Raw genomic sequence first — 22776 nt, 5'->3', positions numbered from 1 at the left:
TTTTGAAGAAATTGATTGAAAAATACAATAATAAACAATACGTTAGGGAACAATTCGAATAATGCTGCTTGTGAAGTGAGGTAAAAACTCCGTTCCAGGAGAAAGAAACCTGCGACAGAAGCAGACTCAAGAGGCGGGCGAGAAAAGAACATACAAACAGACAGACAGACACACACACAGACAGACACACACACACACACACACACACACACACACACACACACACACACACACACACACACACACACACACACACACACACACACACACACACACACACACACACACACACACACACACAGACAAACAGACAGACACACACACACACACACACACACACAGACAGACAGACCCACCTAAATTACTACAAACTTACTACATTAACACAGAAGATTTGATTTATATAAAGTTGCTTGTGATAAAACAGATTTCATCAGGATTAAAAAAAAAAAATCTAAGTTTGTTGTGCTTTTATTATCTAAATGGAAAATTTTCAGCTGTTGGTGAAATGAAATAAAAAGCTCATTGTCTGAGCTGTTAATTCAGTATTTAATCACTTCGTATCTGTACACTTACCTGTAAATATGATAAATTTAATTATATGTGTATCTGCAAAATGAACCAAAGAAAAGAGAAAACATGGATCAGAAAAGATCTATATTTGTATTAACAGATCTCATATCTTTAATAAAGCATGAACAATATTTTACAAAATAACAAAATACATATTAAACACAGCAGCTTTTATCCCAAAATAATTTATTCCAAATAAACACAAAGGAGTTATATCTGCTGATGATCAAAAAATAAATTAATGTCTGTCTGCAGGAGTGTCCAGAGACTTTTCTGAGGCTGCAGCGCCACCTGCTGTCTGGAAAAACAAAACCCTCTTCAGTGCTCAACACAAACTCATCAGATTCTTTGATAACTTAAAATGATACATTTATTTCAGGCTCAATTATCTTTCACACTTTCACCTTTAAAGGGCCAGTGAGCTGAATTTTGGAAGTTTTAGTCCATTAACGACTGAACATGGAGATGATTCACATGATTGGTGACCTATTTCCGTAACAGCTGATTTTCTTCCCTCTAAGTATCTATTTCAGGATCTATGCATTATCAATACCTACTTTATCATGCAGAGTCACAGAGGGCAGGTCACCATCAAAACACACGAACCACTCACACTCACAGCTCACAGCTCAACTTACAATCACATGACCAGATATACATTGACAAAGTTTTTGGTCACCGTAAATTATTCCTCCTCTGTGTACCAACTGCAAATAAAAACATTTCAAAAAGAGGTTTTTTTTTGGTGTGTGTGTAACAGACGCTGTTGAAGCTTCACCAGAACACAGAATGTGGACCTCAGAGTTCATTCTCCATCATTTCAAGTGTCAATGTGTTGGGAAAGATCACAGCCAGATGGAAAACTTACAAAAACTTCATACGAGTTCTGTATGAAGACAAACTTAAAAATGTGAAATTATCGTTTTTGGGAAGATTATTCACATGTTTAAGAAAGAAAGTGTAAGACATTCCATTTTAAATCTCCTTCGGGACAGAAATAAAGAACTCTTAAAAAAAAAAAAAAAAAAATCCAACTTAATCAGTAATTCTTAGTTTGATTTAACAAAAACTGTTGGTGCTTCGATGTCTGAAAATCAGAGGTTAAAACGCTCGGTTGGCGTGTTCATTGATCTTTAACTATATTTGATCAGTTTTAATGCTCTAAACAAGTTAAAGGAATAGTTCAGTATTTAGGAAATACACTGATCAATCTCACGTCTGTGTTCAGCTCAGAGCTACAGTTAGCTTAGCACAGGGGACATGTTTGAGAACAACAGTTCTAAAGCTCACTGATTTATATGTTGTATGTCGTATGTTTTATTGGCCAATAAACAGAAGGAGCATGCCATGCTGCCTACCTAAAATCACTCTTTTCATTTTTCTGTTTGTACAGATGAAACAATCAAGACATAAAGTGTGTTTTCAGAGCCCGGCTAGCTGTTTCCCTATTCTTCCAGTCTTCTAAGCTAAGCCAAATATGTTCTGAATAAGGCTATAAAGCAGTTTTTCTATCTGGGAGTCCCTGTTTTGATGCAGCAAAGTGCTTCCATCGGTGTCACTGTTTTTCTCTGATCCACAGGTGGCGGTAATGAGCCAAGAAGAGTATTAACCCGGATGTAAACCGGGGGTCTCCAACCCGTCGCTCGCGAGGTATCAGTAGCTCGATCCTGAGTAGCTCGCTGAAGGTTCGAAAAAATAATGTTTCCCAAACATGTCTCAGAAAATGAGGCTATTGACGCGATCAGTTAACGAGTGGACGGTCTCCCCTCGCTGTCCTTCCCCTGTCTGCTCCAGCCTGAGTGACACACAGAGATCAGAGGACTGTAACGCAACCTGCAACGATCCTGCAAAACACAGCAAGGAACGGGTGCTCATAAATGAGATAATTGACATGAATACAATATTTCTTGCTGGACTTCAACAACTGGGCCGGAACTAAAAAGCGAGAGTCTGTCACTGAGTGACTGAGTCACTGATCAAACTTACAACGCAGATAAGCTGAACGTGGCGACTTTTCAATTTAAAAGCCCTCCAGTTTCACACAAGGTCCAGTTATATACTTGGTTTTGACCTAGACGTGTTTATTTCAGGAGGAGCAGGGGGTCAGAATCGAAGAGAAAACACTACCATTTCCGAGTTAAATCTAATATTAGAATGCTTTATTTGACACTTTTTAAACCAGTTTGGTAAAACACTAAACGTGTGCACTGCAGTAGGCATTTAGGGAAGATCTGCTGCTTTGGATGGAGCTCAGCTACGTGAATAAATGTTCCCGATAAAATGAGAAGCCCTCGGACACTTTCATTTTGTCAAAGTAGCTCTCATGTAAACATAACTTCTGTTTGTTAGTTTGTTCCACTCCACAGGGTACTTTTACCAAATGGAAGACTCAAAAACATCTCTAGGGCTGCGACAATAAGTCCCTCGACAGATAATGGATCATATTCATAATCAAATTATTGTACGATTTTTTTTTTTTTTTTTTTAACTAAAAGTCAAATAAATGTCAAGATTGAATGTTTTTGTTTGTCACACGTGATTATACACGGAAAGTTCTTTAGAGTTTGGATGGTCGGTGAGATAAACCAGAACAAATGAAGGTGTCACCCTTTTCTGTGGGAAATTATTCATATTTTACTTTTATCTGCCATAAAAAGTTGTATTTAGATGCATCAATAATAAAACTAATGATTAGTTGCTCCTTTGGCCTCCTATAATCATTTGACATAAAGGCGTTAATGTCTGAGATGAGTACTGAACAAAATGTGCTTCCAAACAAGCACAAAGCATTTACCCTCCAAAAGCAGGTGTTTCTCTTTATGACTTAATACCACTTATTAATGAAAAAAATATGTCAGAAATATGATATTTGGGTTTGAGAGTTAAACCATCCCATATTTTCAAGATATTTTACTTAAAATGAGAAGCTCCTTTCTCAATATTTATTAAGTTCAGGCGGAAAAACCCAGATGGACGTTGTTTCTTTATTGAAATTAAAATGTTGTTAATATTAAAATGTCAATTCATGTCATATTGCTCATTTAGATCAATTTCAGGACATAAATGTTTAAATATAAAACAAATATATTTTTATTCCATTTTTGGAATGCAATGCCCGTCTGTAGGTTCCTTAAGGTTCATTTTCCGAATTTGTAACATAAACATGTCATGACTTTGTTGTATTTCATTTTTGCAGTACTTGAAAAGAGTGATAAAGTTCTGCTAAAGAAACGTGGTACCTCAGGTGTGAGTCGGTCTCTGATTGGATGGCTGCGGCAGCCGTCAGAGCTTCCCTCGGTTACTCATGGCTTCCTGTATTTGTCTGCTGAGCTCGGCGATGATTCGGTCCTCGTGGGTGTAAACTCCGGTCCTCAGCAGTGTGTCTCTCTCCTCCAGCAGGCGGCTCAGGTGTTCGTCCGTGCTCTCATTCAGACTCTGACCAGGGGCGGGGTCAGATACGGATGGGGCGGGGTCAGATACGGAGGGGGCGGGGCCTAACAGGTTTTCCTTCTGTTTTAACCTGTTACAAAAACAGGATAATACCATTTCCACAACAATAAGAGTTTTAAAATACTGCGCATATAATGAAGTACTTTATATATGCTAGAGTGGATTGAAACAAACAGACACCAAGTGAATCTATGGGCAAGTAAGGAAAATAAAGACAGTGGAAGGAAGTCAAAGATGGAAAGAAAGAGAAAACATACAGATAAATACTTGTTCAAGGGTTATAATTAATAAAAGTGGACAGGTAACTTAATATGACTATTTTTATATTCAGTATTAGATTAGATGAAGCTGCTGCATTTAATGAAAGACAAGCGTTCCCTTTCTGTTGTCCAAAGTTGATGTGCCAGTGTCATGTCGAGTTTTGCCCGCCCGCTGAGAATTGCATGCACCCCACAGGACGACACACAGCTACAAGGAAAACTAAAAATCACATATTACTCCTGTAGGGTGGGGACATTGTAAATACTCTATTATAGTAGTACTGCAGAGGATAGAGTATTCTGGTATCAAAACCTAGCGTGGTGTTCCCAGACCCGAACATTCACCGCATTAATATATCGGTCACGGTGCGCTCCATAAAGAATCGCTTGCAGCCATTATATCCTACTCGGCGTAGATCCTCAGGTTAACTGTGAAACTACTGGAGCAGCTTAAACCGCTTGGTTTGCGCCAAATCCGTACGAAATTCCACCACTGCTGCAGCTACATCTAGAAAAAAAAAATAAACGCTCGACTTTAACGTCACTGCAGTTAACCTCCCGAAACCGGTCGCTGCTTGGTCTGAATAGTCCGACGGACAGCATCATATCAATCCTCACCTGTTGAGTTCGTTCTTGATGGTGTCCAGCTCTTGCCTGTCCTGTCGGACCGCCTCCCTCTCCTCCGTTGCTAGGTAACGCAGTCTCATGGCCTCAAGTTCGGCCTGCTGCTTCTTCAGGCGCGTCATGGCCGTCTCCTGCTCCCGCTGCTCACAACACAAAACAAAATAGACAAACCATAAAGCTGAGTTCTTTATACATTTTCTTACTGAGTATAAAGACTTCAGACTTTTCAAACATGTTTGACATCAGAAAGTCGAGTCTCAAAGTCCTTCTGCACCGAGCATCAGTCAACCGATCCGATCTGAACTGAGAATATTTAAAAATAAACTTCAGTCCCCAGAGCTTAAATGTATGCGCCGAGATGCCAAGTAACTGTTTTTCCTAATTACGCAGAGCGCAGTGCGATGATAAATTTGTCTGGTTTCGTGTTGTCATAAAACCTCCCTGAGAAACATTCTGCGGGACATTGAGAGCATTCACACGGACACTGACAGAAACACAGTCGATAATAGAAAGAAAACTTCATAAAAATGCCTGCAAGTCGTATTCCTCTCAGCTGCCTGGGCCTGCAGCGCAAAACTTCCCAAGACGGCCCTCAGAACCAACCCTGGCTGAGTCTGCTCGCTCAGAGCCGGACATTTTTACAAATATTTACAGGCGTTTTCATTTATTTCTGCGTGTAGGCATACACATCCATTCATCCATCTATCTCTATATATACACACACACACACACACACACACACACACACACACACACACACACACACACACACACACACACACACACACACACACACACACACACACACACACACACACACCGCACCAGAGAACAAGAACAGACCTCTAAGGCTCACCTCAATCGAATTTCTACCTTGTTGAAACCGCGACAAACGGAAACATCACAACTCAAGACCAACAAAAAGCCACTTCTTCCAACATATCGGTGATCTTAAACAGCCGGTGGCACGGTCACAAACATTATAGCAATCAAAGACCATCTGGTCCTTGTCTCAGTAATCTTAAAATTGTCAAAGCTCAGCCATAACCAGCCTCCTCTCCTGTCTTGGAATCCATCCAATTGAAATGAGCTGTTTTTTAAATGTCAGATTCTTGGCCACTAAATCTTTTTTGGTTAAGGATATGATAAATGATACAAATTTGTATGTTTCTAGTTGAAAACAAGGCTTAACAGAACTACTGGTGAAGCAGCACTGATAGAGGTTTGTCCTAACTATACATTTCATACAAAACACTGTGTGTTGCAATGACATTGACATCAAGTCAATTTATAACATTTGAATATCTTGGCCTTGAGCTTAAAGAAAAGTGAAGAGGATTCATCATCACAGATGTATATTGGCCACTAAAGTATTCACCATTTATTTTTGCAGGAACTCTCAGAGTTAATCTCACTTGGTATCAACATTTAACACTCTGGACTCAGTGATAACAAGAGGGTTGAACATGGAACGTTTCAGTATGTGAATTACCTATTTCTAAGCGTCACTATGTATTTTGTTTATGTCATCGTAACCATACCTAAAAATAAAAAGGGACATTCTGGTTCATACGAGAATCCTTAATGAAAGGGCTGAAGCAAAGTTCTGTGATATTATGATATCTTTTGAGCCGTGACTGCTCTTCAAATGACATAGTGGAACACTTCAATAATAGCTTTGTCATTAGCTTTAAATACCGCTCCATTAAAGGTTAAAAACAGGTCAAGTGGTAGAATCTCCCCGAGGCTGAATAATAACAGCGTGAAAGGGATCAAGAGAATTCGTCGGAAAGTTGAAAGAAGGTAGAGGAAAACTAAACTCACGGTTTAATGTAGTATACACAAAGAAGCAAGGACTTCCTTTAACAAAGTAATACGGCTGCAGTCAGATACGCTGACGACCGGCCCGCTGACAGAATACAGCGTGACCCGCATATTCCACTACCACGAGTCTTTAACGTTGTTAAATGGCTTCTTTTTTGTCCATTTTGTGTTTTTTGTTGCTATATCACATACCGTGTCTGTAGCAGGAGAAGAATGCATTTATTGGGGTTAGGCGATGAAGAAGTGCAATTTTTTTTTTTACAACTGGGTGTTCGCACACACTTTATTTTGAACATTTTCAGGGAATTTTAATTTGTTTTCTCAAGACATTTCCTGCCCGGCTGAGCTCTTCAGAGGAGCCGCTTCTGGGACGCTGCCGGTATACAGCGTTGACGCTAACGACAGCCGTGACGGAACGTGGCGAACACGGAACCGGCTTTACAGCGAGTCCTTACCGAGTGGCAACCAGCGGTGACGTCACCTGTTGGTTTGTGAACGGCCGTAATGAAGCTGGCTGCTGCCATTTTGCTGGTCCTGAGCGGTTTGGAGTCGGTAGTGACCATATGTGGGTGAGCTGGAGGAGTGAGCGGTGGATCTGACGCCATCTAATCAGAAACCTGACAATACTACGTAACCTGACTGCACCACAGGCCTGTCAATCAACCCCCCCCCCTTTGTAATTTGTAATTAACGGCGGGATTATTTTCAGATGGAAGGCCATGAACACTAATCTGGAAGAGTGAATTTAGTGAATGACATACGGGAACCTTATATTTGATGAGAGAAGTTGAACGGGTCTACGGAAACCAGCCCTTTTTGGAGCCGTCCTCTAGCGGTACCCGTCTGGGTGTTCTGGTGATACGGAGCAGAACCAGCAGCTGGCTGATTCTGGATGGGAAAACGAACATTTTCACATAACACACATTAGAAAGCTTTCCTTTTTCACACGCCTGATCAACTCCTCAAAACCACACAGTCACTCACACACACACACACACACACACACACACACACACACACACACACACACACACACACACACACACACACACACACACACACACACACACACACACACACACACACACACACACACACACACACACACAATCTCTTGTGACCACATCATTCACACACACCGCTGTGTGTTGACACAGGCGAAGATCTCTGTGGACCATTAGCAGTCAGTATTACAGGCGGTTTTAAGGATAATTACTAGAAAAACAAACAGGCTAAACATTTTCTCTAGTGTCCACTGGAAAGGACAGTCTGAGGCCGAGTCCTGAAACAATTCAGGACGGGTTGAAACCGGAGGCCTCGACGGGGGGAAGAGGAGAAACAAGGGGGCCAAAGAGAGAAGCTACTAAAAGTCAGGACTCTTGAGGAAAATATTTTCCAGTCGTGGTGTGAATCTCCATGCAGCCGTAGATGACACAATAAAAGTAAAAGTGCACAGATTCTGTTGAGAACGTACAAGAACGGGTCACCTTACAAACGGAGCTATCTTAAAAATGAATTTTCAAAAACATATCTACAGTGGTGTTTAAAAGTTTTAGAATTTTCTGTATTTCCGCATTAATGACCAAAAACATCATCAGATTTTCATACAATTCCTAAAATTAGATCAAGAGAACCAATTGAATAAATGAGACTAATATACTTGGACATTTGTTTCGGAAGAAAAATGATCCAATATTACATATCTGCGATTGGCAAAAGTATGCGAAACTCTAGGATTAGCTGTGTTTTATGTAGAGAAGAAGGTTCTATCAAAGTCTGAGCTTCACAACACATTTGTGGAAATGTGTAATGGCACAAACAGAGTATATTTCTGAGAACCTCATAAAAAGAGTTGTTAGTGATCAGCCTAGGAAAAGATTTACTATCTTTGGACTCCACCAATCCACAGTCAGACAGATCGTGTATAAATGCTGGAAATTAAAGGCCATTGTTACCGTCCTCCCCACATGTATCGGACCAGCCAAGGTCGCTCCAAGAGAAAGGCCGACGGTCCAATATGTCACAAAGGAACCCAGGGTAACTTCTAGGCAACTAAAGGGCTCTCTAATGTTCATGTTCATGAGTCCCTTGTCAGGAGAACACTGAACAACAATGGTGTGTATGATGGTAAGGGCTGCAAGGAGAAAGCCACAGCTCTCCAAGCAGAAAACTGTTTCCCATCTGCAGTTTGCTAAAGAACACAAACAGAACTTTATGGTTTACATGAAAAACATGTTTGGAGAAATGAAAAAAAAACAACCCACTGAATTCCAGCATATGAACCTTTAGCCCCTCTGTGAAACATGGTGGCGGTAGCAACATGGTTTGGGGCCATTTTGTGGCCACATCTGGGCCACATCTGGGCCCAGATGGGGTACTCACGAAAGTCAAAACGTTGAGTGTATCTCCACTACGAATCCCCTGCTCACTCCAGTCACCGCCCTCCATCGCACTGAATATAAACCATATAAACACAGAAACTTCACAGTAACAGTCCGTCCGTCAGTTGGTCCGATAAATTCTATTGGAGGAGTTTTAAAGTACAACATGTGGAAATGACCAAAACTGTTCAAAAGTTGTACAGTAAAGTCAAAATGGCTTGTTTTAAGTTGGGTTTAGGTCTTTTTTTTTTTTCTTCTTTTTTTTAATGTGTCCTCTGTGTTTCATACATGCAGGTGGAATGCACTATGAGGGCTACTTTGTTGAAACGCTGTAGGGGGTTGTATTAGGCCATTTTCAACCCCCAATCCTGACACCCACATAAAATTGAAATTTTTGCCATTTCTGACATGTGCCAGGTTTTGAGTTTTAAAGCATTCTGGACGCTGTACAACAACTTCCTGTGTCATGGCGAAACATAAAAATTCACAGCACCACCATGGCCACGCCCCTTCAATGGAAGTTCAAATTTGATCGAAACTCCGCAAAAATGACGGCAACATCAACGCCGTTGCACGAAAACAAAAGCTTTTAACAAATTTTGCCACAAAGGTTTTACAATTTGCTCACACCAAATTTCAAGTGAGTCTAATAAAGGAGTTTGTTAAAGTACAACATATGCGAAATTCAAGATGGCCAATTTTCTGTTGAGTTTAGGTCACGGCATGACATTTTCTTTTGTAGATCCAAGTATGAATCAAATTTTAAAAAATCCTTAATAAATCCTGACTAAATTAAAAGTCAAAATAGAAAGAACAGCATTTAACCTATTTGTAGTTGGAGGTTTCAGTTTTACAGATGTCTCTTTCAAAATATGTTTGCACGACAGGCCCGTCCGTGTTAACCCACGTATCCATGTGGGTATTGATGACGAGCCGAAGAACAATCAAATCAACTGATCGTTATTTGGGTAACATTTAAATATTTTAAAAGGGCAAAAACAAATGAAAGGATCAGACCATACGAGAGATCGCGCACCAAAAGAGTGAAGTCCAGCCCTCGACCTCCATAACTGAAATGGTTTTTGAGCTCAGAGAGCAGTGCAGGTGGGAAAGTTGCGGGTTCGCGACAGTCAGGGGGGCTGATTTATGGGATGGATGACCCGAGAATGACTTTTCCTCCCCCTTCGTCCTCCCTTCATTACTTACCTCCACTCTCAGAGGTGCCATGCCACTGTCAGTGTTACCACCTACCATTATAACACTTGGGCATGATGCCCAAGTGCTTTTTCACACCGCCTGAGCCCAATGAGAGAGCGAGAGAGAGTAAAAGCGTGTCTGACGGTGAAGCTCGCAACTGGACACTGAAGCAGAGTATGAAGTCAGAACTATAGCTGTGTGAACGTAGCAGCGCGGTGTGTGTACAGGATAATTGGAAGATAAGAAAATTAATTCACCGTAGGCTTTGTTTTATAATGTTTTGTGATTATAAAATAAATATTGCAATAATACAATTGTGTGAAAATGCATGTTTCTCTGGTCAAATAACTCCCCACCACCCACAACTGCTACCGCAGCACCTAAGCACTCCAGAGACCGAGGGACAACCCTGATCTGTCTCCACAGTTTCATTCCGTCACTCACATGACTCTGCTGGAGGTTTTTGTCGCTTAAAGAGGAGTTTTTTCCTCCTAGCTTATGTGGGAATTGTTGAATTGTTGGTTTCTCTGTATAATATTTTAAAATCTTGCTGTAAGGACTTTAATGTGTTAAGTGCCATGAAATAACCTGTGTTGTGATTTGGCATTATATAAATAAAATTGGATTGAATTTAATTGAACATGTGGACAAACTTTTCTCCGGTCAAATGAAGGTTTGTGAGTTTGTTTTTTTTTTTGTTTTTTTGGGGGGGGGTCAAAAGGATACGTTTCATAATTAACTATTCAATTTAAAGGTATTTACAAAGTAATTTACAAGCTAAAATGCCTCACATTGTTTTGTTGCAGTTTCTAAAAGTGCTGTTTTCACTGTTTTATTTAATTGCAAATTGAATATCTTTGGGTTCTAGACTGTTGTTCCGATAAATTCAAGTAATTCAAAGATACCACCTTGGATTTGATAAAGCCAATTTGTTAATTTAACTTTTAAAATTGTTTAAAATTGACACATTAATTGATGTTGAAATGGTCATGGTTGAAATGGACTTTAAACTGTTCAAGGTATATTTCATCTTGAAAATCCAGCCAATACAGTTTAAGTGAAAAAGCTGCTGATACCATTATGAGTAGCCAGAATAATGCCATGTACTAACTTAGTGAGATTAATCCAAACCCTTCACCCTAACACTATTAGAGCTTCAGCAGCACCGGGACGATCAAATCAGCACCACAAAGAGTTGAACTACCCTGCAGCACTGTTATACCTGCAGTGTTTCACGGTTTAGGATCAGTGTGTTCATGCCAGACTGCAAATAGATGCTGGTGGGGATGAAATAATATATATTGTGAAGCGCTATAACTATATGTTAAATTCTGAACACAAGCAACCACATGAGAAATAAAATAGTTATATAATAACAAATTCATATAATATAACAGTTAAAAACGTTGTCAAACTCTGTATTTAAATCAGGATTTATGTCCTCTCAACTTGACAACTGGGCTGCAAGTAATATTTTTTTTCCATTATCAATAAAGCTGTTGATTATTTTCTTAAATTATTGATAACATTTTTGGTCTATTTAAAGTCGTATTTTCCTAAATGTTTAGCATTTTGTTATAAAAAAAAAAAAAGAGCTTTCATGAAAAAAGCAAATCTTTCAATACTTATCAGAGAAAATTTACAAATTATTGTCTCCAAACATACAGCCAGTTTCCATACCCAGGTCTACAACTCTAACATATGTTTAGACCTTGAATATTCCAGTAATCTTTGCTCTGTAGTTAGAATTTCTCAAGACCTGAACAGTCTCTTTTCCAATCAAACTGTTTGCAGTTTGTATTGGAGGCAGGTTCCCAGTGGACCCATAAGAAAAAAATGTGTTTGGCTTTATATTTATTTATAAATTTACTCCAGTTGGACTAAAAACCATCCAATGTAGCAACTGTCTGGAAAATAAATCATGCGCCGCATAATATTTCTTAAAATCCCTCGCTTGCTCCAGAAAATGTATCAAACTCTCTGACCCCTCAGTCTGAAAACAACACCCTTGACACTGGGGCTGCATGATAGTCTAGGTTTGACCAGTGGGAACCATCAGACAGTCTCCACTGAGACCGGTGACACTAAAATTCCTTCAGATGACATGTTACAACTGCTGTTTGACAGACAGTTTAATACAAACAGACTTGCGGCATCATGACAGACACTTTTAGTCTGGACAACCTCCGAGAAACTGAACCCAGCAACAGGATCACATTAACACCATAACCAAGATACGATGGAGGTGAAGTGGTCCAAACACAGCAACTGATCAGTATGGATGTCCAACAGCTGTTTTTGAGAAAAGTCTTGGAAGACTTAAAAAAAAAAAAAATGTTGACATTGGTTCTGTTTCTGTTTGGTCCAAGCAGAAGAGAGCCCTCGCCACTGAAGCCTTTTCTCTGGTATAAGTGAAATATGAAATAAAGTAATAAGCAAAACACATATTAGTATATTTGGTCTATAAATCTCAGACTCGCACTCTCCAGATAGCATTTTTCACACTTTCTTTTTGAGCTCATCTGTGACGGCTGTAAATCTTGGCTGCTTAAAAGATTTTCTGTTTCATTTCTGCAGGAAAGACACGATAGACTTGATATGTCACAAGCATTTATACTATGGTAAAGAGTGTATGGCAAAATTCAGAAAATGTTATAGTTCTTGTTTTCCTAGGGCACTGCAGGTAGTGAAGCTAGAGTAGGAGCTGTAGGTATATCGGAGATACTGGACACAGACAACCTGTAGAATGGAAGTAAGTGTAGGTGCAGTAGCCGCTCCGCAGCTACTTGTGAAAAAGACAACTCAAGATTTGTGTATCGGAATATTTTGCATTCGTTTCAAATGATCAGCGAGCCGTTATAGTTTCACTACAAATTGGTGGAAATGGAGGCCTGGTTTAAAAGTGGGACTCTACACAGTATAGACCTAAAATCTTTCATCAGAAACTGCAGTGGATCACAACATTGATGTTGAATCCTTGCTCAGATTGTAGTCTGGTGTACTCAGCATAGACTATATTCTAAGTGTTCGTAGCTTCCGGGCCTGTAAAATGAGGCAGATGCAGAAGTGCCTTAAGCTTCAATACCACCGAGTGCCACTAGAGGTCGGCTTCAAAATCTCCATAGACTCCCATTCAAGGGTCCCATAAAATTCTCAGTCAATAAAATGTCTCCACCAGTTATTTCGGTGTTGTTAGCTAAAGTCACTCCTGCTTATACGTTTTCTGGCCGTCCAACCTCAAAATAAGCTTAAGCAGGCATGTTTGTTTGATTGACAGGCCTGCGGTGCAGTCAGGTTAGAGCTATTGGTGGGCGGGACATAGTATCATCAGGTTTCCAATCAGGTCCACCGCTGGCTCCTCCCCCAGCTCGTCCAAATATGGTCACTTCCTGCTCCAAACCGCTCCGAACTGGCAAGATGGTGACGGACAGAATCTGAACTGGAGGATTCATAACGTTCACAAACCAACGATGACGTCACTGATGGTTGATGGTTGGTCCTAATATTATAATCCGATGTGATGTGTGCATCATTCTTACATTTTTTGACTCCCAATATCAATGTGAAAGTCAGATCAAAGACATTTTCATTGCAGTTGAAAACTATAGGAAACAATGCATTTTAACCAACGTGCAGCATAAATGAATAGTTCCTGAATACCGAGCAGCTCTACAACATATGGCAGCTCAAGGTCATGACGGATCTGAATTAGTATTTCTTTTTCAGAGAAATTCAGATGGATATTGACATCAGTTTATCAACTATCTTTCACTGTCACGTCAGGACAGCATGAACTTCTTGCAGGGGTTTCTTTTTGGGAAAATTAGGCTTTTGTTTTAATGCTCATGTTTCTATTGGAGTTTCATGAAATTTCAGTTTATCCCTCAATCCCACTACAATAAGTTTTCTAAAAAGCCAACTTAAAATAACTGACCTTCTACTTATTCTTTAAAAATACCAAATTTAGCTCGGGACCTCAATACCTTAATCCTCCTGTCCCAATATTTTTGCTTTGACAAAAACAACTTAAGCTCCTTGTCACAATATTTTCAATTCAAAAAAGACCGAGGCTGACTCTGATCTAATACCTCAGGCCTGTCTGGGTATTAAATCTCCAGTCGCCTTCACCTCCTGGGTTGAAAAGCACATTATTGCTCGGACAAGAATTTTTATGATCCAACTTAAGCTAAACAGCATGCCATGTGAGGCGCTGAGAGGAGTGAATAAATAGTCCGGGAGAGGCCGAGAAAAATCAAACAAGCTCTTTTTTTTTTAAAAACGGCCAAGCACCAAGATAAATGGTTGTGTAAACACAGGCCTGATGTTTTATAGAAAGCGAGAGTGTTACATCTGAATAGTTAGCATTTCACTAGCTTATTGCTCAACGTAATCGCGAGGAGGGGGGAACACTCAGGGCCGAACCCCTTCAGAGCCGCATAACTCACTCTGTATTTTTCTTTATAATGATGTGACAGAGAGGGGAAGGAGGAGGGACAAGGGCGGCGAGACTGGGAGGAAAAACAAGAGAAAGAAAAAAAAAAAGACAGGAAAGGAAAAGAAAAACCAAACAAAGGACACAGACGAACATGAGGCAGGGACAAGGGAGTTAAAAGCAAAAATAAATGATTGTGGAAGTGGAAAAACAAACAAAAGAAGGAACAATTAAAGGAAGAAGAATAACAAACAAAGTAAAGAAAAAGCAAAAGACCATTAAAAACAGAAATAAAAAGAAATATCAGACAGAAAGGGAAAGAATGAAAGACGACATAGATGGAAATACTAACTAGAATTAACATCTCACTTTTATGTGCCTCTGCCAACTAGTGAAGTTATAGTTTACATCCATGTCTGTCCATATGGAGCACCACAATAAGGAATAAATCTGTAAAAGAACAAGGACATGAATGTGGAAATATAAAGGGAATAAATATATTAATAAATCAAAAAATTAAAAAGCAAAAGCAACATGGGAAACAGCAATGTCAATACTCTTTTAAACTTTGTTATTTTTCTTTATATTTTCTTTATTCATTCCCATTTATATTTCTACATGAATTTCCTTATTGGTTTACAGATGTATTCTTTATTATGGCACTCCTATCGCTCCATATGTCCACACCATAACTGTAAGAGCCAATGCAAGGTGTCCTAAAGTGCAATACCAATGAGAGCCACTAAGAGCTGGGTCCAAAAAAAACTTCTGGCTCCAAGAAACTCCCATTCAAAAAGCATCAACTTATCTTATTATATAAAGTCAAGTCAATGACGTTTTTTTTCCCACAAGTCATTACCAAAATTAGGTCCTTCTGATCAGTGTTCTAATTCCATAATCAATCAAATATTAGCCGTCAGAGAGAGCTTTGTTTGAGGGCCTGCCTGGTTTGATTGACATGTCAGGTTTCCGGTATGGGTGGCCGGGCATAGCGGCCGGGGTTTCCACATCAGATCCACCCCTCCCTCACATCTCCCCAGCACGTCCAAATACGGTCAATTCTGTCTCCAAAAAAACGAGATGGTGACACACAAAATGCCAATTTTGAGCCTTCAAAATGTCAGTTCACAAACCAATAGGTGAAGTCCCGGCGACGTGTACAGATCATTGACAAAAATGCTCCTCATGATAAATAATGAAATTGAAAGCAATTGTCTCATGTACACCTGCATGTCTGTAGTATGTCAAACAGTAAAGCAAAGAGTGCGCAAAAATAAATAAATTACTGTTTATTCTACAAACACTGTTCTAAAATAACCTGGACAGATTTATAGGTAGAAAAGATTATAAATAATACGATTTGTAGTGATATTTCAAACTAACTGTTTTTCTTTGATGAATATCACGTATCTTAAATCTTGTAATTAGTCATTCAGCCTACCTAAATGGAGAAAAGTGGTGCTTCTGCTGAGTGGCGTTATCACGTGCAGCGCACTGAACATTAAGCATAGAAAGCAAAAAGAGCATCAAGCATGTTAGAGATGAAAGTTAAAAGACCATCTCCAAGCAGCTTTATGTTTCTGTGACTGCAGTAAATGAAAAGACAAAGAGGTTGATGCAAAAAGAAAGAATGAGAGCGAGGGAAAATGTTTACGTAGTTTTCCAGCTGGTAAGTGTCAGTAACAGTTATTAGTTTGTCAGATAAGTCCTGTGTGTTTACATTAGTCTGACAAAAGCCACACTTTGTGTTTTGTGTGTGTGTGTGTGTGTGTGTGTGTGTGTGTGTGTGTGTGTGTGTGTGTGTGTGTGTGTGTGTGTGTGTGTGTGTGTGTGTGTGTGTGTGTGTTAGTCTATCTTTGTGAGGACTAACTTGAGTTTTACACCTTGGGGGTGATGTTAAAATCATGCTTTGGATTATAGTTTGGCATTTAGTTGTGTTACGTTAGCAAGAGTCTAAACAAAGAGAAATACAAATGTGTGTGAGCTGAAAAAATATCTGAAATATTTGGCTCGCTTTATTCCCCTTTCTTTCTCTTTAATACACATGCGCACACACACACGGGCACGCGCGCGCGCACACACACACACACACACACACACACGTACGTCTAAGTTGTGAGTAAAGGCAGCTAATTGTATTCACTATTTGTTTTAAAAATCTATATTTAAGTTGCATTTCTATATGGAGAAAGATGATAGTGCAGTTGTTTTCTTAAGACTGCTGTTCGAATACAACTTTTCAGATATTAATTTGAGATTTTTTTTAAGTTAGAAAACATACAGTTACTATCATGGAACTGCAAGATAATTCAGCCAATATTTGGGGAAAAATACAAAAAGACATAAGTCAGCAGACACAACTCGAGCAGCATCAAAGAAGCAACCATAACAATCTTATCTAAAAATGGAATGACCCCTTTATCATCTGTAATAAAACATCCTGAATGAATGACTTCCTGGATTGTTGGTAACAGAAACAATGTGAAGTTTCCTTGGATAGATGGATTACATCGTTATGATGTGTTTAATTTAAATGAGGCAATGCACTGCTGTGGCTAATAACAGGTTCTATTGCACGTCCGTTTATAGACTCTATATAAAGAGGGACGGCCTGAAAGGTGAAGTGGAGCAAATGCAGACGTGCCTTAAAGTGCAAAACCACCGAGTGCCGGCTCCAAAAAAACCTTTGGCTCCGTAGACTCTTATTCAACTTCTCTCATTTAATAAAAGGTACATAAATGTTTTCTTGAAGTCATTATGGGTTCATTCAGTAAATTTACTCATTCTGATCAAATGGTGATCCATCTGAAATGATTTCATGAATAATTACATATTTGAGTCATCTTTGGAGGTGTGACTGGTTTGATTGACATGCCAGGGGTGCAGTCAAGTTTCCCGTGTCAGTGAATGGGTGTCGTGTCTTTGGGTTCTAAATCACGTTGATTCAGATCGATCACGAGCTCCTCCCTTGTTTATCCAAATATGGTCACCTCTGGCTCCAAAAAAAACAAGATGGCGATAATCAAAATGCAAGACTCAAGAATTCAGGATGGAAGTTTACAATCCAATTGCTTGCCATCTCTAATGGCTGGATTATTTGAAAGAACGAAAGCAGATTTGGTAGGTTCCTCCCCTTCTGCATGTTTGTCTTTTATTGTGGACATGGAGCTAATAGTGTTGCGTTATGTACCTGACAGATAAAGCAAAAACAGGTCAGATATGAATTGAATGCCACTTGTAGGCGTGCTGTAAAAATCAGCTGTTTCAGCGCTTCACATTTTTTTAATTTTTTTTTATCTTTCTGATGTAGCTAGAAATTCATGCTCGCTAGCAAATCAGACCCAGCATGCTTTCAGCATTGCAACATGTAACTTTGGTATAATGCAAAAATGATGATTTACTAATATAAAAAACCTTCCCATGTTCACAATTTACAAATGAAGCTTTTATATAATTTATATTATCTTTCATTTGGTTGCTGTGATTGTCCAATGAGAACAGTGCAGAAACAGGAATGCGGCGCACTTTCACGTGCACCTTGAATGACGGGCAGACAGAATGAACCGCAAGGGCAGTCACGTTTTCTAATACTTACATTTGAACGAACATAAAACGACACGCAATTCATACGAATGAATTACATTAATCATCAAAAAGGCGCAGGGGTCAGAATCTACATTTGTCTTTTGCCCAGCCAGTTCAAATATGGCTGTGCTGCATTCCAGACCTGGTTTCTGGGGTTGGACACCAGACAGCAGCAGGCCTGGGTTGCAAAGAATAAAATTAAGCCAAACAAACGTTTTTTGTTTTTTTGTTGTTTTTTTTAAACCGATGCAGATCAAAAAAAGCCACTCGGTCACAATGCACAACTTGCGAGACAATTTCGTTACCCAGCTAAAAAAGGCCTCATCCGTCCGGCGGTTCTACCGGGTGTCTGACAAAGACAATAAATTCTCGGTTTGCAAAGTGTGTTCCGAGGAGCAGCGGGAAGGTGACGGTACTTTGGCAGCGAGTGGATCAGAGCCCCCAGACAGAAGGACCACGAGCCGGCTCCTTCCATGATATATATGCAGAATCGTTACACGAAGGTGGATGAACATAGCGGTCGGCAGGTTGTCTGGCAGGACAATGAAAGCCGGTACCTGTTTGAACCGGGCCAGCTCCTTTAAGGCGCGCCCCCACTGCTGCTTGTAGTGAAGCTTGGACTTCGTGGTGGACTCCAGCTTCCTCTCCAGCTCCACCTTTCATCAAAAAAAAAAAAAATCAATCACACATTTTGAAATGCTCTGGACATTAGTGTGATCATCCTCAATGTAGCCAAACACAAGTTACTGAAGAAATACAAGAAAAAGTAATAATCCTATATAATAATAAGTTCTTTAACGTTTCTGGTTAGAATTATTATCACATTTATTTTGTTGAGATCACGACTGTTCCTCCACCTTTGGGGAAAGGTTATTTGACTGCACATTAATTGCCTTTAATTACATCATAAAGGATTTCTTACATGTACAAATATACAAACTCTATTATTGCATTTAAAAGTTGTGAAGGAAGTGCTCGTTTTGCTGAATATTCATACGGCAAAGCTGCAACTAATTTGCCACTTTTGTCTTTTTGTTGTTTGCTTACCCCGCCTTTGCCATAGTTTATTATTATTATTTCTTCTATTATTTTATTGTCTTATTGGGTTTAATTTTTCCAATTAGGGTCCCATCACCAACATTATTGTCTTTGTCCGAATATTTATTAATATCATCATTTTTGGGTGATGGGGCCAAAACCACAGGCAGATAGTGAACCCCAAAATGGAATGACACATGCCAGCCATTAGGGGGCACTATAATAAAAGTAAAATCCTTTTTTTGACTAAGTCCTAAACCTGCTTTATATCCACACGTTCCTCTGATGGAGCTTCATCTGCTGGTATATGCCACGACCATTGATAAAAATTCCAGACAAAGATGAGTTTGTGATTCAATGAAAATAAAATTTAGTGTAATTACACCTCCATTGTGTATTTTTTTTGAAACGTCAAATGTCACACGGTTCGCTATGCTCATACAAACTTTATTCTAGAACCAGAATCGAATTTTTTTTTTACAAATTGGCCAAACGGTGGACCTATCAGCTTGGTTGAATAAAAAGAATGATATTTCATGTTGAATCCGTGTTAATTGCTGGGAAATATTGAATCCTGTGTTAATCTGTGGTGTGCTAACTCCCTCTGGTGGCGGCATCGCAAACTGATTTCCTTTTCATGCGTCAGTTCAGAGCAGGCATCAGGCTGACAATCAACAAGCTAGAATTCCAGTCAGCCATGTCAGGCAGGAAAAGTTACCGGCTGGTAAAGAGTTCAATAGTAACTCACTGATTATTGTTTTAACAAATTCCATTACACTAAGGACCATGCATTAAATATATTTAACTTGGAGATGGAATATCCATCTACGCAGTACATTGATTAACCTGATGAACACTAGGCTTTGTAATTTCACTACATTCACTTTGAAGTTCTTATTTTAGTAATTATTAGAGCTCCCCATTCATGCTATATCTTGTTGTTTTTTCAGAAGAGTCTAGGCTATCCAGATCTTTCATCATTTGATATGATACTACTTAAAGAAAAATATATATTCATCATTTAAGAAACAATATATTTTTTCTGATGTGATTATGTTTTTACATGCATCTCAGCATAAACTGCTGGCAGTAGATATCTTTTCATATTGTGTTGGGGAGATTGTCCAGAATCAGGGGATATCAGAACCCTGCTGGTTACTATGACTTAGTAAGAAACTAATTCAAACTATTTTAAGGTCATTTCAAGACCTGCAGATCCCATGTAATTATTGCAACTACCTTTTTGTTTAATCTATAACTGTGATCTGATGTTATGTATCTATCATACTAAAGGTCATCTTTCTTGCTCGGAACAACATTTCTGCCTGTTAGCTGCCTACCTTTTCGAGAGTCAGCAGGTTGATTTCTGACTGCAGTCTGAACTCAGGTCTGATGTTCTGTTGCTCTCTGTAGAGCTGAAAGTCTTTCTCCAGTTGTTTATACCGAGACTCGGCGTCTCCAATCTGCTCAACAAAATATAGAAGAAAAGGAGGGTTTATTATCTCGAGCAAATAAAAACCCACTGTTACTCCAACGGAGCTCTACAAGTGTCTCTACCTGCTGCAGCAGCCGGCCTCGCTCCTCCTCCATCAGTCGGACTTTGTCTCTCACCAGCGCCACCTGGTGGTCGCGGTCCTGCTGCAGCCTCCTGCTGCTCTCCTGCAGCTCCCTCTGACCCAGATCGTGCTCGGCCCGCAGCTCCCGCTGCAGCCTCTGAGTCTGAGGACACAGATTTGGGGTGATTTCTTGCGAGCTAAATCGAACTGTTGTTACCTAACCTACAGATTTGAAGGGATACTGGATTTGATACCTCGTCTTGACAGGTAACAGATGACGGCTCTATTATTAAATCGTGCAATAATCTAATAGGACGCCTTGTGTGATGTTTGAAAATGTATATAAAGAGGTTTTCTAAGACAAAACGTTGGGCTTTGATTCAGCATCACGTTGCTATAAACCTTTAGATACTGCACATAATGTCAGCAGTTTGTCAGGTTTCAGAGGAGGATCTGACCTCCAGCTCAGCCTCGGCCAGCTGCTTCTCTCTCTTCTCCAGGTCAGAGAGAGTCTTCTGAAGCTGCTCCTCCAACAGGTTATACTCCACCTCCTACAAACAGAAACACAGATGGGGATAAGACAATAGGAGGGACTTTAAATTCAGACCTGAGTGTATAATGTAATGCGTCTGTTCAGTGTGTATTTGTGTGCACTCGCCACCTTCTTCTTGACCAGAGCTTCTCTCTCTCTGTCTCTTCTCCTCCACTCCTCCGCTAAAGCCTGCATGTGGCTCAGCTCCTTCTTCCTCAACTGAAACAAATGCATACAGTTCATCTTAATTATTCTATTTAACGTGAAATATTTAGTCAACACGAGGAGACAGTGAAAGTGGTAAAATAAAAAGATTGGAGGAAACATTTCAATGAACAACCTCCTGCGCTGTTATTTTGTTGATATGTTTTCCATATCTGGCTGGTTGATGTGCTCTTAAGATTATTTACATTTCACAACAGTAGAAAAACACATTACCATGTTTAATTGTTCATATTTATGTGGGGAAAAAAAAGAAATTAGCCAATACTACACAGCCCTAATAGTAAACTTCTATGGCTCAACATTGTGTGTGCTATACATAAATCCATGTGACACAGGGATGATTTATAAAATATAACGTAACTGATTATATTATACTAAACTTTACGTTACTTAATATAGAAAAATGGAACTTTTGTGGCTGTTCTCCTTATTTCTAGAGTTAAGTGAGTCTTGGAGGAGCGTTTACCTGATCATCAAACAGATCCTCCTGTTCCTCCTTCCACAGCTCCAGCTCCAGTGCCGTGCGGTACTCCAGGGTGTCTCTGGGGGCCGCGGGTCCTGTTGGTGCGGTGGACGAGCCGGCAGCTGCAGGGTGGGAAGACGACGGTGCGGGCCCTGGAAGTTCATTCTGGAGATGTCCCAGGATAAAAACATGTCAAAGATTTGGCAGCTATTTAAAAAAAAAAGGCCCCAGATGTACAACATCTTCCTTGGGTCTGGGTAAAGGATAATCTGTTGTGGTTGAAGACTCCAAAAAAAAAATTATGAGAAGAAAGAAAATCAGAAACAAAAGAACTGAATAAAATGATGTCTCGTCACTTTATTTATGGAGCACATTTAAAAACAAAGTGCTTCACAGAGAGATTAAATCAGGAGATTGTTGTCATCAATCAAATACAACATTTTACAACAATATATTGTATATACTGTGCATTTTTATATTTAATATTTTTTACTGTGATTTTACTGCTTTCCTGTATCTATAAATGCTGCTGTAGCAAAAAGATTTCCCCTTGGGGATTAATAAGGTAACTACCAACTACCTACCTACCTACCTAGCAATCAAATACAACACATTTCAGAGAAGAAAATCACTAAA

At 39.6% G+C, this 22776-nt stretch overlaps 1 protein-coding gene across 1 annotated transcript in view; it reads right to left on the bottom strand.

Annotated features, from left to right (window-relative positions):
- Window positions 1–674: 674 nt before the first annotated feature.
- The window catches only part of cep120 (centrosomal protein 120), a 36604-nt gene continuing 14502 nt past the window's right edge, over window positions 675–22776 (bottom strand). Inside the window, exons 13-20 of the mRNA XM_069705919.1 lie at window positions 22144–22305; window positions 21582–21671; window positions 21379–21471; window positions 20922–21083; window positions 20705–20827; window positions 18884–18982; window positions 4902–5047; window positions 675–4093 (exon numbers count right to left, since the gene is read on the bottom strand). Coding sequence (XP_069562020.1) covers window positions 3856–4093; window positions 4902–5047; window positions 18884–18982; window positions 20705–20827; window positions 20922–21083; window positions 21379–21471; window positions 21582–21671; window positions 22144–22305 — 1113 coding nt within the window. The 3' untranslated portion in view covers window positions 675–3855. The remainder of the gene's footprint in view (window positions 4094–4901; window positions 5048–18883; window positions 18983–20704; window positions 20828–20921; window positions 21084–21378; window positions 21472–21581; window positions 21672–22143; window positions 22306–22776) is intronic.

The sequence above is a fragment of the Brachyistius frenatus genome, unplaced genomic scaffold (genome assembly GCF_029030835.1).
Source record: "Brachyistius frenatus isolate BFR_SWC_R1_liver_20210118 unplaced genomic scaffold, ASM2903083v1 Contig_60, whole genome shotgun sequence".
Lineage (NCBI taxonomy): Eukaryota > Metazoa > Chordata > Actinopteri > Embiotocidae > Brachyistius > Brachyistius frenatus.
Note: the sequence above shows the minus strand (reverse complement) of the source record. Positions and strands in the feature narration are given on the sequence as shown.